Source organism: Xiphophorus maculatus, chromosome 23 (genome assembly GCF_002775205.1).
Source record: "Xiphophorus maculatus strain JP 163 A chromosome 23, X_maculatus-5.0-male, whole genome shotgun sequence".
In the NCBI taxonomy this organism is placed as follows: Eukaryota; Metazoa; Chordata; class Actinopteri; order Cyprinodontiformes; family Poeciliidae; genus Xiphophorus; species Xiphophorus maculatus.
The window spans coordinates 5,772,017-5,797,292 of record NC_036465.1 but is presented as its reverse complement, the minus strand read 5'-3'; the positions used below and the strand labels follow the sequence as shown (position 1 = coordinate 5,797,292).

Genomic DNA, 25,276 nt, shown 5'->3' with positions numbered 1-25,276 from the left:
GCTCTTTTTAAGGTATCGTATACAATGCTGTCAAAAGGGTATTTGTCCCCTTACAAATTTTTTCATTTTCATTTTGTCACATTTTTCCAGGTCATCTAACAAATCGTGATTAGTCAAGGGTTAGGAAAAACAAAGGACAGTTTTCAAATGATGAATACACTTAATACGGGAAAAAAACTACTAAACCAATTAATTTATTTTTCTGTGGTTAGTAGCAATAGCAGCTATAAAGCCTTTGCATTGCAGATATGTTTTAATTTAGTCATGGCATTTAAGTTTAGACTTTGACTAGGCCAGCTCAAAATCTTAATTTTTCTTGGCTTTGGCATTGTCTTGCTGAATATTCTGAGTACATGTGATTTTAAAGTCATTAACTAAAGGTCTGACATTCACCCTCAAGATTCTCTGGTATAGATCAGAACTCATTTTATCAACTTGCTCAAGTCCTGGAGTGCCAAAGATGTCCCAGACCTCTGCACTACTCTCATGTTTGATTGTGAGTATGCTGTATGTGTTTTATGCCAGATATTACAGAATGCAAACCTTCTGAAACGTTTGAATCCTTTTTTTGTTACATGTGAAAACTAGGGTTTGGATTTTAAATAATTCATTAAATAGATTTTAAGATATTAAAAATCTTATCTGAATTAATTGCATATTTTTACATGCAAAAGGTCAGAGTGGAGCACTTATGTGTTTCTGGTATGCCTGTAAACTTGACACAAAAGCGACAAATGCAAACAACAGCAATCAATGACAAAGTTGCTACTCTTGGCCCACCAAGGATTAATTTTTTCTTCAAAAAACAACCTGGAATGATTCTGGAAATGACTTGTCCTGTGCAAAGCTATTTAAGGCTAAAATACCATCACAATGCACAACATCTTCCAGCAGCACAAACGTCCCCAATGCTAATGTCAAAATCCAAAAGTTCACATTTAATTTTTTCAAATAAGTTAAATGAAAGCTAAATATGTATAATAGCACTTTATACCAATCTGATGGTTGAATAACCTAAATAACAGATTAAAAATAATAAACATTTTTGATGTTGTTCTCATGTGATTATTTATTCAATGATTTAGCATCAAAAAGGGGTTTTTAATTGAGAATGCTTATGGTTTCAATATGATTTTAGAGTCCACTACTAGCAAAAATATGGCCAGTACCATTTCACGGAAATCCTTTGAAAGTAAAATAATTTAAAAAACATGAGTATGAGGGATACTATTGACATGCCTGGAGTTGTTTGGTTCAATGACAAAAGAATATTGAAAAGGAGAAAACCAGAAGAGCCTGTGAAAAATACAGAACTTGTATGTCACTCAGGTATTCAGAGAGAAAAAACCCAATGAGAAGCATTGATTTAAAGCTAAAAATGTTTGGAAAACCTACAGAGGGCATCAGAATTCATTGAAAGGCAAAGAAAAGAGACATAAATGTAAGAGCAAGTGAAATACAAACCTAAAGAAGGCAGACACAGAGGACAATGATGACAGGCAGCTTTAAAGTAGAAGTAAACCAGCTTTTAATTTTAGTCATCTGAAACACTTATAGTTGAATATTTTGTTTTTAAATTGTTACAAAATGTTAATTCTCCAATTACTAGATAACTTGTAACATATTTAATATGTACAAGTTATTGTACATATAATAACTTGTGCAGGTTATTATACAATAACCTGTACAAGTATGCTACAAGTATGCTTTTCATCTATTAGATGAAAAGCATATTTTTCATCTAATATATGGAAAGTATGCTATACAAATATTTTTTCTATATCATGGATACATTTGTTTTTTGTTGCAAATTAGTTTAAGATCTTGTCTCCAGGGAAACTACATCTTGAAGAAATGTCCTTCTAAGTGACATATGTGTAGAGATGCAAGCAATCAAAGCATTAACCTTGTGAACTGGTGTAACTTGTTTAAGACATTAGGAATTGCATAGATGCTGTTGCGGGTCTGTTGTTTTAGAGAAGTACTCTGAGTTTGATAGTTTGCACACTCTGTCCTCAGAGGCCAAGCAGTGGGAAGGTAGCAGTTTCAAAGTTCATGCCAAATAATTTATGTGTGCAAAAGAATTATGACAGCTGTGAGAGTCCAGTTCAAAATGGGAATCCAATCTGAGACACAGAGTAACACATTTAATCCTAGAATTAAATGTGACTGAAAGTGAAAGCTGTGTTGGTTGGGTTTAGGCTATGCAGTTAAGGCTGTGCTGTCAGATGCAGGGGAAAAATAATAATTCACATACAAGACTGATGCTCTAAGCATGGTGCAGACATGGAGTTAGAGCATAAAAATGCAAAAAGCATGATAGAGTTTTTTCCCCAGTGTGTGCCTCCTAATGCCTCTGTTAAAGGCTTAATTGCTAATCCCTGTTGCAACTTTTTAAAAATTTCTTCTGACAAGTTCAATTTCAAATCCAGTCAATGTGGGCAGATCTGTTGCTTTATCCAAAAATGGAGTTGCTCTATCCCTTCAAAAAATTCTCAGGTGAAAAAAACCTCAGATTAATTCAAGTTTAATTTAACTATTTAGATACAACATATAATTTACTGTAAGCTGAGGGAAAATGTACCAAACATCCATTATATTTCCAAATCCCAGTCATTAATGTATTGCCTGCCAGTCATATATTTGGATGAAAACCTAATTACCTGGATGCTTCTGCCTGATTAAGATAAAAGTGGCCAAGATTTTAAGGACAGTGTTCCAAGTTCCTCAATGACAAATCAAGAATGACATTTTGTATCACATCCCAAGTCCGATGCTTCTGATAAACAACTTCCTCCACAATTTGAAGCCAAATATTACCACGGTAATTTTGTATGTTTGGGATTGGATTAACATACAAAATTAATTTTAAATTTAGGTTAAATTGAACCTAAATTTAGGTTAAATTTAATTTAGGTTAAATCAAATTGAACCTAAATTAATGCTATGATGATTTGATGTGCAATCATAGCACATCAAACTGTGCTATGATTGCACAGTTTGGCAATCATAGCCAAACTGTGTTTGAAAATCCTGGTATCTATGTGTTTGTTTACTTTAACCTTCCAATGCTGAGATGTTTTAGTTCAGTTTGCTCTTTAATCTTCTTATTTCCAGTGGTAATAAAACCTTTCCAGTCATTCCACAACACTGCCTCTTCCCACCACATTCTTCATTAAAATTAATAAAATAATTCACTTGTCATTAGCAAACTACAAACATTACCTTCTTTTTTTTTAAAAGAAGAAGAAGAATATAAGCACTGGTGTTTTGAGGAGTACAATTAACATGTTTTATGTAAATCTGTGAATTTAGATATGAATTTCTTCATATTTAATGCAAATATGGCTTTCATGAGTTATTTTGAAATATTTATGTATGCATAATTTATTTGTGCATGTTTCTATCTGGATGATCATATATAAGGATCATCATATATCTTTCTATGTACCATCTTATTTGGTACATAGAAATAGGATCCTGATGCCTATACTGCAGTGTAGGTTTCACTGGAACCACTTTACATGTGACTCAAAATGCAGCGCTGATTCAATGATCCTCACAGACAGAGATTGCTCTGCAAAGAGATAAAAATAATCTGGTTTCCTCCAGTCATCAGTGGGTGAAGAAGGATCAAATTCTTCTGCCTGAAAACATTAAGTATAGATTCATCGCACAGAGAGATATGTTTCAGTTGTTTATTTCTGGGAACTTTAATAATTATGGTGTATAACTGACAAAATCACAAAATTCAGATACTTAGAAAATTAGAATGTTAATTTTGATAAATTTAAATGTTTGGCTTTTGAAGTATTGACTCAAGCTGATCTCTAGACTCCTTGTAAATCTCACTAGAACTCTTAAATTTTGGTTTACCAGCTTCTCAGGGCCACTGATTTTCCTTTAATGATAGACGTTTTTCTACCAAACCTTTTGCTTCCACTCAACTTTCCTTGAACTTGTTGTTACCCAACCAGCCGACATCCACCTTCTTTCAAGAAAGACTTTCATAGTTTACCATCCAAAGTTTTTGAAAGGGCAAAATGGCTCAAAACATTCAACAACTATAAAATATAGTGCCATATTTATTTTGATTTAAAATTTTCTCCATCATGTAATGGCTTTTTTTTTAACGAAATAGATTGCCTTTGATATGCACTGTTCTTGTTAAGGTGTTAACCTTGCTGCTTGCTCTGTTTTGATGTTGCTCCAGATAAGTGCATAAGCCAAGTTCCCTAAATGTGAAAAAGCAAATATAGTTCCTCATTATTTATGCATGCATTCAGGCTTCAGGCCGATGGAGCCTGCCTTCACCTCCAATAACACTCAGACACCTTTTTAAACTGAAACACACAATTATATTTTGCTATGTGTTTGTTTCTTTTGTGCTCTAAACATTCTGCATTGATATATCTTCAAATGTAATTTTCAAATGCTTTGCATTAATTTTTGGGGGCTTTTCTAGTTCCATTTTATTCATGCATTTCTTTTTTTATTGTTCAAGATGAGCTGATTAAAAAAACATGATTTGTCCTTTACAGCAATTCCTGCGAAAATGTCAGCTGAAAACTCAGCATTTTAAAAAACCATTGGAATGGTGTAGGTGGAGTAAACCTCTGTAATGTTGTTCTGGAAACCCATATTTTCTTCCTTTGTGCATTTTAAACCATTTTAATTTTATTTTAAGTAATGCGAGAGCCTTGCCTACATTGCCAAACCCAGCATATTCCTTAAGAAAGGATGAAACTAACCAACTTTGGTTTAATATGTCCAGCCTCCATGTTATCTTCTGGATACCTTACTCTCACTCTGTTTCTCTCTCATTGAAAAAAATGGACTGCAAATATGTCTTAACATGTAGAAAATATATATTTTTACATAGCTTCTTGCACTAGTTGCGTGTCTTCTAACTTCATGTTATACACTTTCCTATACTAACTACAAATTTGTCTTATTTGTAATTACAGCAGTTACATCAAAGGATCTTGTTACAACCTTGTAGTATGGTGCATTCACGAAGTAGACAAAGATCTGATTTGTGAGTTACTGATAACCAGGTCAGCAGTCAGGGTAGATTCAGCTGAAAATTGGATGACTTGTCTGTGTATCGTTGTTGTTTTTGTAGCAAATACTATCAGAGCTGGAAATGTAAGCTGCTGTAAGAGATATATCCATGGAAACTTGTTTCTGAATGACAAAATGATTCCAAAAGTTGGATTAGGAAGATTTATATTTTCCATACATGTGTAAAAAATATTTTGGAGTTTTTGCGGTTCCACATGTTTGTATCCATGCATTTTATCAAGTGAGAATCAGAATACATATAGCAACTCTAAGTAACATAAAAACTCAGTAGGAAAAAAAAAGATTCTTAAACATTTTGCAGCCATTGCACATTCTCTTATCTTATGATTATATGGACACTTGGTTTTTATCTCGGAGTGGAATATTTCCACAAGAAGTCTTGAAAGAATTCTGCAGACAATTTTGTTTCACATTATATTGCTCTGAGATTTTTGGGAATGTTTCTGCAGTGGATATATGGAAGTTGATGCGATTTAAATTCATTAACCTTGTGAGTTTTTTTCTGTTCTTTTGGCTTTCTGTAAATTAAACTGCAGCTCTGTTGACTGATTTGAGTAACTTCCATTACTGTGAAATAAATGTGTTAGCTCTACTTTTCTTTAGCTTATATGTGAGATATTATTTTTGTTGTAGATAAAAATGTTTTATTCATTATGGTGCTTGTGCAGCTTTGGCTCAATTCTGTCTATATTATTGTTATTGTACAAACAGAATCCAACCACTTGGACTTAGTCAAAAAAAATGAAGCTTCTTATTTTGTAGAAATGCTGATTAATGTTATCTGTCCTATTTTAACTGTTATTCTGATTGAAATATTGCATTGACTGAGAATGTTGTTGCTTCAAAACTGTCTTACCAGTATTTGACAGATAAGGAGAAAAATTTGGACATGATTGTAATTCTGATTTCTGACCTTGTTGGTAGCACAAATTCTGATTAACAACCCAGACACCAGCTGGTGATCTTACCTCTGTTTCACTTCCAAAAACACACAAGAGCACACAGATAATTTTTAGTTTGGCTATGTACGTTCTAACACAAAATTAGCCAATAAGTACAATTTATGGTTTTCCCATAGGTTATAGGCTCTCTTTTTATGTGGGCGATGACCTGAGATGTTGATGGTTAATGAAGTGAGTTTTATGAGCACTTTGCTTCATTCACATAGCAAATGTTGCATGGTGATGTGATCTGAACAGCAATCCATTTACTCCTCTCCATTTCTGAGGAGATGCTCACCCTGGGGAGTAGAGTCAAGATTCACTTTGATTTTTGACAAGCTCCTCACATTAAACCAGAAGCTAAACAGAGCAGAATGAATCCGCCAAGGCGGAAGGAGAAATGCTTTCGGAAGATTCTGGAGGCAAATTTTTTTAAAAACTTGGCAAACAGAACATTTAATATTTTATACAATGTTACATTTAGATTTCATCACTATTAAATCGAAATATTCTTATGTAAATAAATTAGTTTTAATGCTCAAAAATTTTTATTCAATAACTAAATGTGTTAAAATGGAGGCTTCTCTGCTATATCAGATTGTCGCCATCTGTACGATGGTTTAGCTTTGTTTTTGTTACCTTCTGGCTCAGTTTGTGTTAATCAAAATTTCAGAGACTTGGGTTCATCAATGTCAGGCTTGGCAAGCAAAATGTCCTCTTCCTACATTTACAAATAATGAAATGCATAAAATCACAATGATATGCAAAACTATAATAACCATAATCTTTATGAAACAGTTTTGTCATATTCAATAAATTAGAACAAATATCCCAATAAGTCTTGTTTGTGTTAAACACATTTTTTAAGCTCACAGTTTTGTTTTTAAAGTAATATTTTTATTGATTCGTTATGATATTCTAATTTTAAATGCTGTGTTTTCATTACTGTTGAGCAGAAAATCATAATGATTAAGAGAAATTGAGGTATTAAAACATCAGCCTGTGTAATTAATTTACATAGTGTTTCACTTGATGATGGCATTACTGAATTAAATGTGTTTCTCAGTAATCTAGTTTTTTGAATGGGTCTGTGTTTTTCTACGTCTGACTTTCTGCAGTACACCTCAATTATCCGAGAAAATATCAATCTTTGACTCTTAATGTGTTGGTCAATAAGTTCATCTCTTTGAGTCATAGTGGCGTTGCAGTGCTTACTTATGGTGTGTGGTTCTTTTTTCGTTACATCTCCTTTTGGGCCCTGATCAGTGACTGGACTGTCACCGATCAGGGCCAGGAAGATAGACCAGTTCCTGTGACCAACTGGTTTTGCGGTTCATATCTAGTCATTTACAGTTTAACAGTGGCTATTTTTTTCATATTGTAAGAGTTATTATATGACCCTGAGAAGCAGTTTGATTTATAGTATTTAGTTGTTATTCCAGTATGTTAAGTGTCTGGGGAAAATGCAGACAAGGGACTTATGGTAAAATCCATGCTGGCATAAAAAGAAAAAAAAACCCATCCTCTTCAGAGCTGTTTTTAGTTAGACTGGTTTATCCAAGGGCTGATACTGGGAGAGTGGATGTCTGGCAGGTTCCTCCTGGAAATCTCATAAAGATAAAATCAAAAGGTTTAACTTTAGACCTTATCTTTTTTTTTTATAAGAATAACCTTACATTTTCAATGTCTTTGTCTGGTGAAATAGGCAGTGAACAATCCCTTGCTACCTTTGAGTTGTTTGCTCTGCGGTATCTTGGATATCATATAGAAACAACAAACGTTGACAGATTGACAGATGAAACAAATGTGCTGCAAACCCAAAGCTTACAAACAATGCTCAAGGTGGCAAACACTTTTCAGGTTGTTTTTAACTGCTAGTGACAGATAATTTCACTACTATTCAAGGAATGTGGATTTCATTTAATTTCACTGAGTCTAAAATATAAAATACTTCACTGATCAAATGTGACTTGGATTAAAGAGAACTAGACCTCTTTATTCCAATGATTATTTCAGTAATAGATTATTCTATTGATTCATTCTGACCATTAATCAATTATCAGATGCAAAATTTGGAAACATCTGTAGATTTCTTTATTTAATTAATCATTTAATATTTTTTTTTTTATCAGAAATATACTTGGCCATTTGTAGCATGATAATATATGTGGAGGTTTGTTTGCTTTGTATGGTTTTAAGTTAAAATTACTTATTTTTTTAGATCTTGGGAACAGCCTCTTTAATATTTGTATGCCAAAGCTTTAGGACTGACTGAACGTGTACTTTCTTCTTACTATACTTCGAAACAAAAACATTTCCAGTCACAGAATTAAACCACTCAGTTGATTGTGCAACAATGTCACATCTGAGTGCTTTCTCATTTTATGTAAGTCTTTTCCAAAGTGCTTTGGCCTTTTTGGAAATGAAAGAGAAAAGGATGTAGTTCTCTCTAATAATACAACCAACATAAGAAATATTGAAAAAGCCAAAGAGAAAGACGACACAAACAGAAGTGAAATTATTCCGAAAATAGATGAGATGGATAAATATTAAGACTAGTACCTGTGCAGGAAATATGTGTTTGCAGTACATCTGGCAGTGTGGAATGCATTTAGTTCCAAATCTTGTTTGTTGGCTGACAGGTAATCAGAAAGCGATCATCCAGATGGAAAAAAAATGCACAAGAGGATTACAATCCAACCCCATAACCCAGTTCTGGAATAGACATGAGTGAAATAGAAAATCATAATAACAAAGCCGTTTACCAGAATTCACCTTACAGTTTTAATGCAAAAGACGTGAAATCAAACTTAACAATATACACATTTGGAACTCATCTATGACTGTTTACTAACATATTTGTATGTATTGTTATGGCTCCATGTACTTTCAGAAACTTGCCTTTTACATTATTTAAATTTATGGCTGTCTTTACTACGTAATGACCCCATTACTTCAATTTAATTACCAAGCAAGTTTAGAAAAGTACCAGGTAAGTTTAGGGAAAGTACCTGGTAAGTTTAGGGGAAGTACCTGGTAATTTCCACAAAAGTACAATTTAAGTTACTGGAAATAATTTCATTATGTCACCTCATAGTACAGCTTGTCAGCTGACAATACCCTGTAAGTTATAAGAAATTGGAGTCAGTTCCAACAAAGTACTTACCATGTTTCAGAAACTAGCTATTCTTGCTTTCTAAATTAATTCTACCCAAATGTTGATTCATATTTTCTTTTCTTAATAAATCTGGATATGAAAGAAAAACCAAAGTTTTGGTCTAGGCAGAGTTCTTGCCAAACTGAAATTGCATTCATTGCTCTTATTTCTGTTGGGATCGAATCTGTACAATGGAACAGAAACATTAAAGTCTTTTTTCAGAAACATATTTTTATGCTTTTGTCTAATATATCAACAAAAGGGACTTTTATGGTTATGCATGTTGTTTGTAACAGTTTGAAATTGTCAACAACCTCTACATTGAACATTTTTCCAATCAACTGCTGAAAACCAGCTCTAGACTTTTCCAAACAACTCCACTTGTGGTTGGAGCCAAAGTGCTTCCACTAATGCAGTAGGAGAGACAAATAGTACTCAACTGGCTTCAGCTCAGGGCCTCTCTTTGTTAGTTGTCCAGGTATAATTTCCATGACTGATGGAAAATGTTAGCTATGTGAAACATGGAGAGTACATAGAGCTTGAGTATAACTTTATTTGACAAGTGTATGATGAGAGACTGTGATGAGAGTTGATGTCATTTACTCTGGTGAATGTGAGCTAAGAGAGTTTAGATTCTGGTTAGGTTTTTCTTTGCAAATATAATGGCATTGTATGTGGTTGTGATGAAACATAAAAATGTTTTTGCACCATTTTATATCATAATAGATATGATTCTATATCTATGTGACGTTTGATTTGATTGTACATTTAAATTAGTCATTTAAATCAGCACATTTAATGTCACTGTCACTGACAGATGTAATAAAAAAATGTATATATATTTCTCTGAATGTGGAGATATCTAAGTTTACTCAGTATTGGCTGAAAACATTTTAAAAGAAATATGTCAAACTGTAAATAAACAGCTAATGTTGAAGACATTCCAAAAAGATAAGGAAAGCATTCGTATAAATGAAAACATTTTAATTCTCTGCAGATGACAGGTGTGTTCTGGATAATTGGATAATATTCAATGATATGTTTAGGTCCTAAGAACAAGATAAAAAACAAACTTTACATTTGTACATCTCACTGCAGGCTCGGTTGATTACATACAGCAGTTTATCACAGATGGCTGACCTTTTCTTTTATTCTTTAATTTTTTGAAAATTCATCCACACAGTGGAAATGCATATTTTTTCATTGAAAGTAAAAGAAGAAAGCAGATAAAAACAATTTTTGAAAAATGCATGAAAATCAAAACATACACAAGAGAACAATAAAATAAATGCTTACATTATATGAAATGTTATGTTAGTTTTCCTGGTCACTAATGACATCACAGTCACAGACTGAGCTTATTGGTCTTACAGACACAGACAGAGTTTATTGGTCAGTCACACTGGGTTTCTGCTTCACATGAAATTCGGGCCCTCAGAAAACTGTCAGCGCTCACATGGAAAGAGATCACTTTGAGGAGAGACTTTACCCAAGGAAATGCAGCACTTCAGCTCTTCAAGTCCCTGCAGAGGAAAAAACAGACAGAGAGAGAGAGAAAAGCATTCCTCGAGCTGACACTTGAACATCAGTTCCTGAATGTCCGTCTGCAAAGGATCTCTATTTACCTTAGGCTGCAAGGATGGTGAGAACTCATCAGTGCATCCTGCCAGCCCCTGTCTAGATAGTCCATTCATGAGGCAGTAATAATATGTCAGAATCTGACTGAAAACAAAACACACAACCTCAAATCACAATTTCTTTTTTGCTTTAGGCTCTTAACATTAAGACTTTTGTTAAATATACAGAAACATGCAATGCAAATAATTAAGATATTTCTACTAAAGCATGATGTATAGGTAAGGTAAAATCATATAAAGTTAATAATTTCTTACTTGGGGAGAGTTAAGAGAATCGGAAGTGACTGTGATGTTATAAAAAGGTTGTTAATATGTTTTACACATATGGACAACAATCTAATCGATGATCAAGTAAAAAAACAAACAAACAAACAAACTGAGTTGCAGCAAATGCCACTTTATGCATACACTTGACTTTTCTAAGGATGTCTTTGGAATTTAAGAGATTAAAATAAAATCATTTTATTTTATTTTATTTAAATAAAATGTATTAACTGTCCTGGTTAAGCTTTCATTTTAAATTGATTCTTTCATTAAATATAAATGTAAGCAAATTATGTAGACTTTTGCATCCTTTGTTTATTCATTCATACTTGGAGTATTACACTGTATTAATCAATTAGTTCTCAGATATACAATATCCAAGATTGCATAAATATTATTTCAATGTTTTACCTTTTAGATGAGACAGTATTTTGTCCTCAGTGATTAATCAAATATGCATAAATGCTCATGTGCTGCCTCATGATTTTGTCTAGAGACTGCAGCTGCATCATAATTCATCTGACAGGTTTGATCATACAAACCTGATGCACATTTCTGCCATTGTTCAAGTGCCAAACTAAATAAATCAAGTGTTCCTCAAACACATCTGTTGTTTGAAACTATTTTCAAAAGACTACAGAGAATTGATCATGAAATAAATAATTTATGTTGCGTTAAATGCTTTAAAGAATGTTGTGACCAACACACATTCAGCCCCAGTCTTTCTAACCATATCACTTCTGCTGAAGTGTCACAAAAAAACTCATGCTGATTACCGCCCAACTGTGACATTTTGTGTGAGACAGGTTTGTAGGCTTTATTCTGAATGGGAATTTATTTTTTATTTTTCTGTATAAGTATGACCTCATTGTGTTGAAAACTGCATTTATGAACATTTCAACTTCCAAAGTAAGAGTTTACAAACAAATGTAATCTTTGAATTGTTTTAAACGAGGTACTATCTATTTTCCAGGGACATACAGTAGTTCCATTTTACATCACAATTAAGCAACTTTGCTAACCTTAGTTGTTGAGTAAAATGACATAGGTATCAAAAACAACTTAAAAGAAATTTGACTTTGCATTATACCCTTTCTGACATGCCCTCTACAACATGTCTCCATGCTGTCCTTTGATGCTGCTTGTAACCGTTCTTTGGAGCATTGTAGTTTGTATGATGAGCAGACATGCAGTTCCAGCAGGTGTTTGGTAATTGGTGCTGCCACTAGTCTGGTAGAACGGAGTTTGGTTGAGGGTTGCTTTCTGGGGCCGGAGTTCGGCTGGAAATTGAAGGTCCAAGGCAGAGCTTTGGATAAATAGGTTGCACATTGTATCAGTAAATGTTAAGGCACCCCTGAAAGGCTGACATGCCGCTCCATGTAATCATGTGTTTGATGAGGAAATGACATTATAAGATGATAAGAAGGTGAAACATGTCAGTTTTGCGCAATATGCCCCTATAAGCAAATCAAATAATCATCTCTATCTCTGTTTCCATCCGAGCAAATGACCTTTATTAAATTGATCCTTTATTATATATATCTAACTGTTTGACACATTGATTGAAAAACAGTTTATCATGCCTATGTATGCTTTTGTTTCTCAAAGTAAGCTTATACAAGAAGTGTCCATGTTTCCCCTTAGGAGAAGACTTGCTTCAGACAGATGTCATCTCCTTCTCACTCAGTTTTCTCACTGTCAGTGACACGAACAGCGTCTGCCAGCTGTCTTCCCGCTTTGCTCCAAGAATGTCAGAATCAAGTCATTTATGGTACGTTAGGCTAAAAATTGATTTTCCTAGCACTTGATTTGAATAAATATGTTATGAAGGTGGTTGTCCCCTAAAATTTTATGGCTTATTATTTAAATGTTGCTGCAAAAGAAACTTTTTTTCTTCTCTTTTACCATTTTAATGACTCACTCCTCAAACACCCTTTTATGGAAAGATACACAAGGTCTTTTAAAAGAAAATACGCTTCCACAAAAAAAGTTATTAAGTGCTGTCATGGTATCCTTTAACTTTAATAAGGGTTTGAGATTTAGTTGAGGCAGCGAACACAAATAAACCATGATTCTGACATCATCGTACACTGCTCCAATTTTTCAGCAGAACATTTACTTTCCACAGCAGCCACTTCAGTACTATCCCAATATGTTTTTTTATCATTTCATCCCATAAAGTTAAAAATGTGACACATTTACTGAGTAACTGTGGGTTTTTGAAAGCTTCTCTATTGGATCCACCTGGCGTCTATTAATGTCTTGGATCATTATCAAAAGGAACAGTTTTACCTCATCTGACCCTTTGAGGGTTTACTTTTGTGTTTGTAAGACAGAACAGTGTGATGATCCTGTGCATATAAGGTACTTTTATGCCCCATTGAATATCAGTTTCTATCATTTGACTTTTATAAAAGAAGAAATGAGACGGTTTAAGTGTGATTGCTAAAACTTTTGTTGTTTTTAACTATGCATCTGATCTCTTTAGTAATATATTTTGAAGTGTGATTTTAGGTATCAAATTGCTTGGTGGTGAAAAAAGTGAAAGTTTTTGGAACTTTGCATGTTTCATCTAGCATAAAACTAACAGATGTTCTCTGAAAGGGAATGCCATAGCAACAGTGAGGTATGGTGGAGGTCATGTGACCGTCTAGGGGTGCTCATCTGCAACAGATAGATAAACTCTGATATGGATGGTATCCCACTTATGGAAGTTTTACTTTGCACATATCCAAAAATAATTGCACTGTTGTGACAATACATTTAATTGCCAGTGACCATTGCTGGCCATTATAATAAAAGTGAGCCTTTCAGTGCTGCTAATGCTACTAGTGTTTGTACTGCTGGTAGCATGTTGTGGGTCAGGGGCAGAGAGCATCTTGCCTCATTCAGCTTGCAGCTGATTTTGCTGTTCTTGACACTCAAAATGGTATTGCAATCATAATCTCAGCACAATTGTGCACAAAACAAATTCTGCAACCAGGACTTCCAAAGTTTGCTTTTTCCGCGTCTGTGATCTGTCCCACCTGTGGAATGGAAGCAGTGGTCATCAGCTGCATGGCTTTGTTTTCCAATTATATTCCACTTGCAAAAAAACACAATTTGAATGCAAATCGCACTAAACAACAACAACAACAAAATAATTAAGTCTGCTTTTGATCCGGAACAAACAAGTGGGCCAAAGGACTTTCCTGGTGTGAATACCTTAAGCAGTATGACAGAGAATACACATGGCTAGAGTTGCACACTGTAATGTCAAGTTTGCATCACTGCTTGAGTGTTTAAATTGAAGTCTGGTGAGCGGTGTCTTATTACTGACCAGTTGGAATGAGTCAGCCTGAAACCCCAGCCCATGCACTTGTGACAAGCTGATGTAATACATCCTATTTTTACCTGAGATACACTCTGTCCACTTGTCTACTTTGCATATGTCCTGGCTGTCTGACAGTTCTGTTAAAATAACAAACGCCTGCCTGCTGGATATATTTTAAAAAATGCTCATCAGGAATGCAGAACTATGCACTTTGATTTATTATATTAACAGAAGCTAGATGTGTTTATTCATTTGTGTTGCAGTTATCTAGGACATAATTTTGTTTTTATGACTCATGATAAGAAGGAAGTACAACTGTTTTCTATTCTTTGCTTTTACATATGAGAAAAAAAACATGTATTTGTTTATCTGGTTATGAAATTTTTTAAATCTATTCTGAAGTTTACCAAATAGACAATATATTCCTCACTGTTCTTACAATTGATAAATGGCGTCACAATTGAAGATGTACATGTGAAAAACAATGTCCATATTTCATGCTTCCAGATGATTCAGTAAGCATAGTAGCAGCTAGGTGCGACTGCACCTATAAAAGCAGAAGTTTTGGCAAGCCGCTGATCAAGATCATACAGGTTACAGTGTCAAGGGGGAAATACATTAGAGAAAGAATCTGCTGGCATTCAATCTGGAAAAGATTACATGGTCATTTCCAAAGAAACTACAGTTAATCATCATACAGAGAAAAAACAGACATCTAAGACAGCTGACAATCTTCCATGGGATTTATGTCAAAGTAAATTCACCCCAAGCTGAAGCTGTGTATAGCAGAGAGAAATGACAAGAAATTAATCGCCTGCAGCATCTCAGTTTAGGCCTCAGTCAGCCTGTATAAATGTTACAGGCTGACTGAGGCTTGCTAAATGTTAAAACACATGACAGCACAATTTGAAAAATACTCAACAGATACTGTATGGCTTGTTTGGAATTGTTTAGAAAGAGTCTCTTCTCTATATGGCAGGAAGACATTGGTTTGCAAAGCTGCATCTAAATAAACCACAAGACTTCTGGAACAATTTGTTTTACACATGAGAAGTAGAAATTTTAAATCATTATATGTACAGTACAATATTTTTAAACAAAAAGCATCATGCAGATAAGCAGAATAACATCACAGCAGATGTCATGGACAGTGGTGGAGGGCAGATGATTTCAGCTTGCAGTCATGGAATCGACAGTGAGCTACTCTGCAAACATGACATGCAAAAGAATTTCAGAGTCAAATATGAGGCCATCTGTCTGACAGCTTAAAATTGGCCCAAACTGGGTCATCAACAGGTCAGTGATCCCAAACACGGCAGCAAATCTACAACAGAATGGCTGAAAAAAAAAAAAGTTTTACACTCAGAGCTTTTTCTTTTTGGCAAGATGTTTGTTTAATAAATAATGACAAAATGGAATCCTTTAGTTTCTTGATACAAAAACATCAGAACTGAAAGCGGGTATTGATGTCTATTTACCATGACTGCAAATATCTAGGTAGTACCATCACAGGATCTAGTTTTAGCAGCAACATGCCAAGCGCTAAGCACCTCTCAGACATACAATGAATACATTATTATTGATTCATACCCAAAGAACAAAAATTTGAATGCGTCATGCCAGAGTTTTGTGACTATTTTATAAGTGAGGTCTAAGCCCTGACCTTTAACATCACTTTGGATTTGAATTGCATTGGAGTTTTCCTACAACTAATTGAGATGTAAGTCAAAGAAACGTGGTTATTGAAGTAAAAACAATCTTCATTAAAACCACAATTCACTTGAAAAAGTTGGAGTTATTTGATAATCTTGTGGTTTTAGGTAAATATCCTCATAGTGAACTGCTTTTAAAAGGTAATTTAAAAGATATGACAGATGTCTGTGCTACCACACTTGTAAAGTCTAAGTAGCATATTCACCACAATGACCATTTGTTCTGTTTTTTATAAAAGCCTTGCTGGCAAAGGCAAGATAATTTGCACATTTTTATGTTTTTATTGGTCCAAGTTTCCAGTTGTCAGCAGATAGAGAACATAATCAAATAGCGAGTCATTGCTTTGTAGATAGATGACTTATAACATTATCTCAGACACTTGGAGGTGGACTGAGGTCAAATTTAGGTGATCATTTCTGAGCCACTGTGCTAGGAAGTAGCTTCATAATAATGCAAGAATTATAGTACTATAATAAAGATTTGGAAACACCTTCATGAACAAAAAGATAGTTAAAAACAAGGAAACAAGTGTGAAAATGAGAAGATAAATTGACTAATATAAACACACCTATGTTTCGACATGCATTCACATTTAAAACTAAACTATGCTTACAGTACATTTAAAGTAACTTACTTTTTAAATTAGAAGTGTCACTAAAAAAATAATTTGAAATCATCTACACATCAGTTTTTAGTTACACCTAGCGAGTTCCTGGATTGGATCAGCTTTTGCTTTCAGAATTGCTTTCATTCTTTATTGCTTGGAAACAAGGTAATGGACAAGGTAGTGAGTCAACATAATGAAGTCATGCAGTTGTGGCAGATTTGTTAGACTGATAGTGCTAATCTCCTGTTCTGCCACATCGAAGTACCTCTTTTCTGGAACTCAGTGTCATGTTCCAGAAACAGGTTTGAGATGATTTGATCTTGCATGACTTGCATTTTTCTTCTACAAGTAGCCTTCAGAAGATTATTACACTGGTGATATAAAGCATAGATGTCAAACTCCTGTCTTCAACGGCCAATGCCCTGAAACCTTTGGATGCGTTCCAAGTCCAACACACCTGAGTCAAATGACTGAATTATATTGTCATGCAGCCTGGTCCTACAAACTCCCTCTAATGACCTAATTATTTTATTCTGGTGTGTTGAGCCAGAGTGACATCTTACCCTTGATGGACACTGAGCTATAAAGACTGGAGTTTAACCTCTGACAAACAGCATTAATACAAAATTATTAAAAGAACATAAAATAAAATAACCTTCTCAGATCTTTTCTTATTCTAGTGAACATTTCAAATGGTTAAATTAAAACTTATTGGCATTTTGGCATTGGTAATAATAATGCAATACATATATATTTTATTAAGCCAGCACCCAGAATCTTTTTCCTCATTCTCTCAGAGATTCTTTCTAGAGCTAGCTAGACAGCACTATCTAGGCCAATTTCTGATGGTTCCAAACACCCTCCAATTAGTATTCCAATTATTTAGGTCACTGAGGTCCTGGGAACATTCAAGGCTTTAGAAATAGGTTTACACTCTTCTCCCTATCTCGTGGATACAGTTTTGTCTGGACTTAGTGGGAATTGTAAAACTGAGCATCCACATACATATAATATCATATGTATTCAAACTAAAACTGTAGTCACATCAATTGTATCTATAACAAAACATCTCAAAATTAGTACTTATGACTTTACTTTGTATAAGGGTTTGAAATTGCTGCCTTGATAACATTGGTTATTTAAAATGTCTTATCATATATTTGCCTATTTCAAAAATGGACTAATTGGTTTATTAATTTAATTTGAAAGTACAAACAAATATGTTTAAATATTTGTTTGATGTCAGTCTCCTTTTATATTAATTTATCTATGTATAGAAGTAAAGAGGAAAAACATGTTCCTTAAAGGTTTGTGTTGCATTCAGAGGATTGCTGGGTAGCAATTTAAAAGGTGAACAAATTCTTGTCTAAATAAAAGGCGTATCTGTACAATTTATTCAAAAACTGACTGCATAATTTTCTTGCCATGAGTTTTTTTTATATTTTTTTATTCTGGCCGACTTATTCAGGTACACTTTTGATGGTCACTAATGAGCTGTAGTTGTCTGCAGGCATGTCTGTGACCTACATGCTTGTAGTTCCTTTTGATGCGGGTCAAAAGAAACAACCAGTGAAGCTAATGGGATTGGGAACACATGCTGGCTGTGGTTGAACCATCCCCGCTGTTCTCTTGTGTCTGTGGATTCTCTTTGTGTTTACAGGCCTTTATGTCACTTTCTAATGGTTTGCTCTGGTTGAGTCTTTAATGGGCTTTTGGTTTCCAAACAAGTCTTTGGTGACAGAGTCACTCTGCGGCAGAATTCATCTTCATGCTTAGAATAACTCTTTGAGTAAAAAGTTGGTATTTTAAAATAAGATTGTACACCTTTTAATTCTGAGAACAAAACTGATGTACTTGAAGAAGGCTACATTTCTAAAGTGCTATGATAGTCCATAGTTTTTCAAAAGCTTCAAAGAAAGAAATAGAGTTTAGTTTGGTTGACTAGCATGCCTGTTAAAAAAATGTCAGTTGGGTGTTTTTTTAGCAATTTATTAGAACAAAAATGGTTTAAAAATGCATCTGACTGTCCATCCATTGGATGTATTTTCATCCTCCTACATTACAATCAACCAACCATCTGTTTATGTATCTGTCTGTCTGTCAGTCCATCCATCCAGCCCACTATCAGGTGCTTCCAAGGATTGGATACGGACATCCAATAATAGGACATCCAATAATAGAATTGATGAAAGTAATTTACTCTCTTAGTTCTTATGCAGAAATTCACTTGTAATGATTTGTTTATGGCAATCAATATTTTCTTTTGATTTTTTTGTTAAACTTTACACTGTAACTGTTACTCTGCTAGTTTAATTGAGAAATTAATTTTTTTTCATCTTAAAGTTTAATCACTTCAAGGACTTTGCAAAAAATAGTAATGGTTTAGAAGAGTAATATTGTGTTGGACGATTTTAGGTAATGTTACTGAGTGGACAAATTATGTACTTTTATCATTTTATAAGCAGTATTTTATTTAGAGTGCCTCCTGTCTGTCTGCTACCATCCCAGATATGAAGAAATTCTTGTCTTTATCTTAAGGGAAAAGGAACTCTGTAAATTTTTTATTATTATTTTCAAGGACACAGAGGAGGCTATGACTTATTACATAACCCCAACCTACAGAAGTGTCCTGTAGAATCATCATCACATTCCCTAACATTTGTCTTCCATCTGCTGTGCTCTTCTACTCTTCTCTTTATGGTACCTATTAAAGTTCAGCTTTGCTTTTACACCGCAACTAACTGACCGTGGCATTTATATTACTGATGCTTCAAAGGTGTTGTTTTTTTCAGTGTGTATGAGAGGCTCTCTGGTTATAGATTTTACAATCCTCAGTGACAAAGTTTATATGGTTGTGAGTCACTCTCTCGTTGTGCACTTTGGACAGTGGAGCAGCTTTTTATGGCCTCTTCTGTTTAGGTCTCTGTTTAGGTGGCATGCTGGAGTTACCCTCCAGCATGGCACTTAGAAAGGTCCTGTGGATTTACACAGCAACCATCAATAGACAGACAGTAAGATGGACAGCCAGAGAGTCAGTTTGTAGGAAAGGTCAGATTTTTGATGTCTGCTCAGAGTGCATGTGCCAACAGGTAATAACATCTGTTATCGAGTGTTCTGACATTCAGTTCAAGCCAATATCTGAGCCAAATACCAGCTGACGTACATTTTTGCCCTTGGGTGTTTTTAGGTCCCCAGCATATAATGAAGCAGATAATGAAAAATCTTCTAAATGTTGTCAAGAATGATGGTACAAAACAAGACTAAGATACAAAAAATTATTTTCTGACACTTTTATATCAGAAGAAAAATGGACATGAACAGGTGTTTTATACTGAAACAGGTACATCTCATTGAATCAGAGTATCTGGTTTCAATAATTCAGTCAAAAAAGTTAAATTCATAGTTTATCTGCCATAGAGTAACATAATGTTTATTTCTGATAATATTGATGATTATGGTTTAAAGCAAATACTGAGAAGTATTGTATAATATATGTACTCATTCTTTGGTTGTGGTTCTTTTACATGAATGTTTGCATTAATGTGGCAAGGATCAGAGGTGGTGGCATTAAGCTAGCCAAAACTGCTTTAAAATCTCATTTTTTGTGTTTGTGTACACTATCTTTCTCTTGAGTATGCTCATAGATTATATATGGAGTTACGTTTTCCTGGTCAGTCAAAACTATAAAGTCATAGTGATTAAGCTAGGTGATTGTACTTTTGCCAAGGTGCCACGTCCTTCTGGAAAATGAAATCAGCATTTCCATGTTGTCAGCAGAGAAGAGCATGAAGTGTTTTGAAATAACCTGATAGACAGCTGACCTTGGAGTTAATAAAACACAGCAGACCAACACCAGCACATGACACAGCTCCCTAAACCATCACTGACAATGATGACAAGCTTGAACTCAATCTTGGATTCTGTGCCTCTCCACTCCTCATCCAGACTCTGGAACCTTAATTTTGAAATTAAATGCAGCATTTACTGTAACCTGAAAAATAACTTTGGACCCCTGAGCTACAATCCAGTTTTTTTTTTTTTTTTTTAACAAAGCTGACTTATATTAGCTTCTGGTTGAGGAGTAGCTTAATACAATGAATTTGACAGCTGAAGCAGATGTCTTGGATCCATGATGTGAAATTGTTCTTGAAGCACCGACTCCATCTGCAGTCCATTCCTTGTGAATTTCCCCACCATTTTTCAGAAGGCCTGAGATGGACAGTTACTCTGTTTATGCTGACGAAGACAGCACTTTATATACAACCCTTGTTGCTTTACAGACAGAAATTAACTCAAATGCTCATTTTACAGAGAGTATCCTTTGCCCAATATTTTCCACTTTCTGATGTCCTGCATGTATTTTGCATATTCATGAAGGCAGACGTGCTAAGCTTATTGCAGCTGCCATTCTTCTCATCATAATGTCACAATCCAGTTTGTAGATCAGGTTTGTGTGTGCTATCAAGTTTGCATCTATTTCAATGGTTCCCAGCTTGTCGAGTATAAAAACTATCTTTGTAATGGAAATTATTTTGTGTAATTATAACAAAGAACACATACAGTACATGACGTATATTACACCAATATATGTCACTCCTTATGTAATAATTAAAAACAATATGAATTTCACTTTTCTACTAAATTATTGAAATAAATGATATTCTTTTTTATTCACCTGTAAAGCTTTGTTATCTAATGCTCCAGTAGTCATTTTAGGTGAGCAATTTTTGTCTTTCTGTAATTGAAATGTCTCCTATGACATTTTGTCGGCAAATTCTGTGTTGGAAGAATTCTACTCATAAGTAAAAAAAAAAATCTTTAATTACATGACCTCTTTTTTTGCCATCAAGTCAGAGTTTATTCTCAGTCAGAGATCTTTAACGGAGTTCATACTGACATTAACAGGGATCAGTGTCCTTGAAGCATAATACCATGTCGGGTAAAATTAGAAATCAATAGCATGAAAAGACACAGACTCAAATAACTTCTGGTTACCTCCAATGTGTTCATTTCAACCCTATTGCCCTTTTGCCCCCTGTCTTTTTATTTTTAGTGCCCGTTTCCTCATTGATATTTATTATCTGTGGCTCTATCTCCTCAACTTCTACTGCACTTGGTATTTTAAAATTTCTCTCCTTTACCCTTTTCTATCTCCCTGTTATATACGTCCATAAATGATTCAGGAGCTCATTCAAATTCTGTGATCAATACTTAAATGAGTATGGAACAGCAACATACAAATATAAATTGTATAAAAGACTCAGTAGATTTCATCAGTGGAGGTAAAGAGACTATGAGCTGCACAGCATCCTAACATGTACCTAGAGACCACAGGATGCTCGTTATTATCCGTTTAGGAAATTGGGCGTAACACTCCTACTGCTGAGGCCTCCATGTGAAGAAGAGGTGCTGAAGGAATCAACAGAATGAAAAGAGGCTTACTCAAGCTAAATACAACGCAGCAACCAGAGGAGGCGCATCCATCTGCTTATTCAAAGAGAGGGGCCCCAAGACTGCCATCAAACTCAAATTAGCATTTAAATTAAATTCGAAAATTCATCAGAAGGTGTGGAAGTGTATTCAGGAGATCAGCATCCTCTCTGCCAGAATGGCGGCATAGGGTAGCTTTGTGCTGGCCATGTCTGTTCACACTGTGTCACTGCCACTGTGAAATATTACCCAGGCTACAAGTCCACACAGTTGACAGCTGAACTGTGCCTCCCCAACAGTCAGACAAATTTAATTACAGCTGTCAAATGCAAACAAACAGAGTTATAGGTGTCCCTTTACTTTGACAGAAACTCTGTCCAGATGTCCAGTGGGTAATTACAACTGCCTCCAGGAAAACTGTGACAGGGAAAAGGATAGGCGATGAGAGTTTGCTCTGGTTTTGGCCTTCAGACCATTGGAGCCAGATGATAATTGATCTAGTTAGAAATAGGGTTAGGATCCCAGATGGTTTACTAAACAAAAAGCAAAGCAGATAATATATATAAAATGCAAATGGTTGTGGTCATTTGCATTGCTGTTTATTATAAGCATATTTACTTTAAGATTGAAAGCATTGAATATTTGATTTTGATATTTAGTGTTTAAACACAGTCTGGGTAGGTTCCTTCTTTCAATAAAACATGTTGTAATAGTTGGGATTGTGGAGAACCCCTTTTACTGTCTGCTAGGATTTTCATTCTGGTTGATTACCCCCTGACTGCCCTCAGGTCATTTCACTCCAACAGTTCAGATATTTAATCAGTGCTCATTGGGGAGATAGACAAACGATGGTGTAATTAAAAAAGCAAACAAAACAAAACACATTGGTGGAACATAAAGACAAACTCATAAGCAGGCGTAAGCTACATCAGGCTAATTGATGGGTGCATACAGTATGTGAACATGTAATTTGAGTCTGGTATTTGGCTACCGAAGAAATACCCACCCACATTTACATTTAAGATCAACATTAGATTATTTTGCTCTTTTTTTGGTTTGTTATTTTGTTTGTATTTCCTTTTAATTCTTGTAAAGCACTTTATATTGCCTCATTGCTGGAAATGTGCTATATAAATAAAAATACCTTTTTTTTTTTTTACCACATAACCAATGTTTATATGCAGAACTGAGTGCACAATGTAACGTTCTGCAATGCAACTTTTAAAAAAATCAGAACTAAAAATTTGGAGAGGACTCATGAATTAAATGTTTTATCTGGTAAGATAAAGGTCTTTCGTGCAGCTACAGTGGGGAAGGAATGGTGGACCGAATGGTTTTCAGCTGCTTACTGGGTTCCAGTGACATGACCCGGATGACGTGCGAAATTCAGATGGAGGTCCGGAAGTGGATTTCTCTGTTTCAAAACATAGCAAAATGGATCTCAATGAGTGCATTAATGCCCTAAATAGGCTGGAAAAGACAAGGCATCTTGTAAAAATATGTGTATATTTAGGATATGATCCATATTATTTTGGTAAAAAAAGACTTTTCTTATAATCTTGAGGATTTACCTGGTGTCGAGGCAATCCACATATCTAACTAGCAGGTTCTGCAGAGTTTATATTATACGACAAGTCAAATGAAAGTTTTCAAAACCCTGGAGCATTCAATTATTTTGTTTCAGGTAGAGTCAACCAATTAGGATCAAAAGAAGCATTAAATGACTGTGGACTTGTTTCTGCCAGGTGAGTAGTGAGTGTGCTATTTTAAGTAATTAGTCTATGATAACAATGCTATCGCTAACAACATGTTATTTCTATGTGGTTGGATCTCCTGGTAAATAATTTATTTAGCTCTGTAAATATGTATTAAGTTCTGTAAACTCAAATTCATGCTGAAGTTGTACATTAATATTGAGTCGATGTGGGACGCTGGATTCAAGTACGAAGTAGGTCAACCATTAGCAGCGTTCTACAAAAACCTCCATGACACGAACCATGTTGGGGAATAGTCACAGCTCACTGTGACTGTATGGCTGGGTAGGTTATATTTATTTTCTGTCTGGGACTTGGCACTGAGCGAGCTGCTAACAACATTAACACTCTGGGGACTACCAAGCTAGGGCGTAAAAATAATATATCTTACCTTACATATGAATGCTTGTCCTTCTAAGTAACTGTCCAATAAAATATCTGAAAATACACTTTAAACAATGAGATTGTTACCTGTTAGAAAGTGGGCGCTGAAAACTCTGACATTGTTAGTTTTCACACCGCCTGGTTTTAGCCTTAGATTGTTAATCCACTTTTCTCCTCTATTTTGGTAGCTTTTTAAAATTAACTTCCTTGTGACCAACTACCTTCGAAACACGAAATTAACGTTCGCCTTTCTCTCTATTAGAATGGTTGGAACAACCCTACAGGACACTTTAGACATTTTGATGCTAGATCAAAAGAAATAAATGGGCTGCATTTACTTCCTGCCCTCCATCTGCATTGGGTGACGTCAATGCTACGAGCAATATGGTATAATGGGACGTCCACGCTGCTGATGCAGTTTTTAAACGTTTTCAAGCCTTTGTATACTATGATACCTTAGAACTGGCCATTGCCCAAAATCTCCAATGTGATATTTAGACATTTGGTCTTCCCAGATTTTTGCAGAAACCAGAAGTAGCAGAAATTAAAATGTACTCCACTGTCCTCATCAGATGGCTCTGCTGATTGCTGCTTCCATGTAACTTTAAAGTTAGTCTCCACTTTCATTTTAAGTTTTATGTGACTCTAGTAATTCTGTAGCCAAATAGAGAATGTTTACACTTTCTTACTTATGGTGGGGATTAGGTTTTCATTGCCGACATTTAAAAATGCATGAGCATTTGTGGAGACAATTAAGAAGGGGAGCATTTCCATAAATGTCATTTGACTCATCTCATTAATGCAGAGTGCCACCCACTGTGCATGAAAGTACTGAGCTGTGCCATGTTTCCACCATGCAGCTTGACTTCCAGGAAATAGAAATACAGAAGTCACTGCAGATGTAAAAAAAAATTTCAAAGAACCCGGTTAGGTCTGCTGGTTGAAACACACATGATGAAAAGGAGTGAATCGGAAATGAAACTCACGCTGA

The 25,276-nt window shown here is 34.9% G+C and overlaps 1 protein-coding gene across 4 annotated transcripts in view; it reads left to right on the top strand.

The window, feature by feature from the left end:
- The window catches only part of htr4 (5-hydroxytryptamine receptor 4), a 139,445-nt gene that overhangs the window by 10,139 nt on the left and 104,030 nt on the right, over positions 1–25,276 (top strand). The window contains exon 3 of one of the 4 annotated variants that reach the window (XM_023328143.1): positions 12,729–12,855. The exons of the other annotated variants lie outside the window; for them this stretch is intronic. Within the exon in view, the coding sequence (XP_023183911.1) occupies positions 12,750–12,855 (106 nt within the window). The 5' untranslated portion in view covers positions 12,729–12,749. The remainder of the gene's footprint in view (positions 1–12,728; positions 12,856–25,276) is intronic. 4 annotated transcript variants of the gene reach the window in all.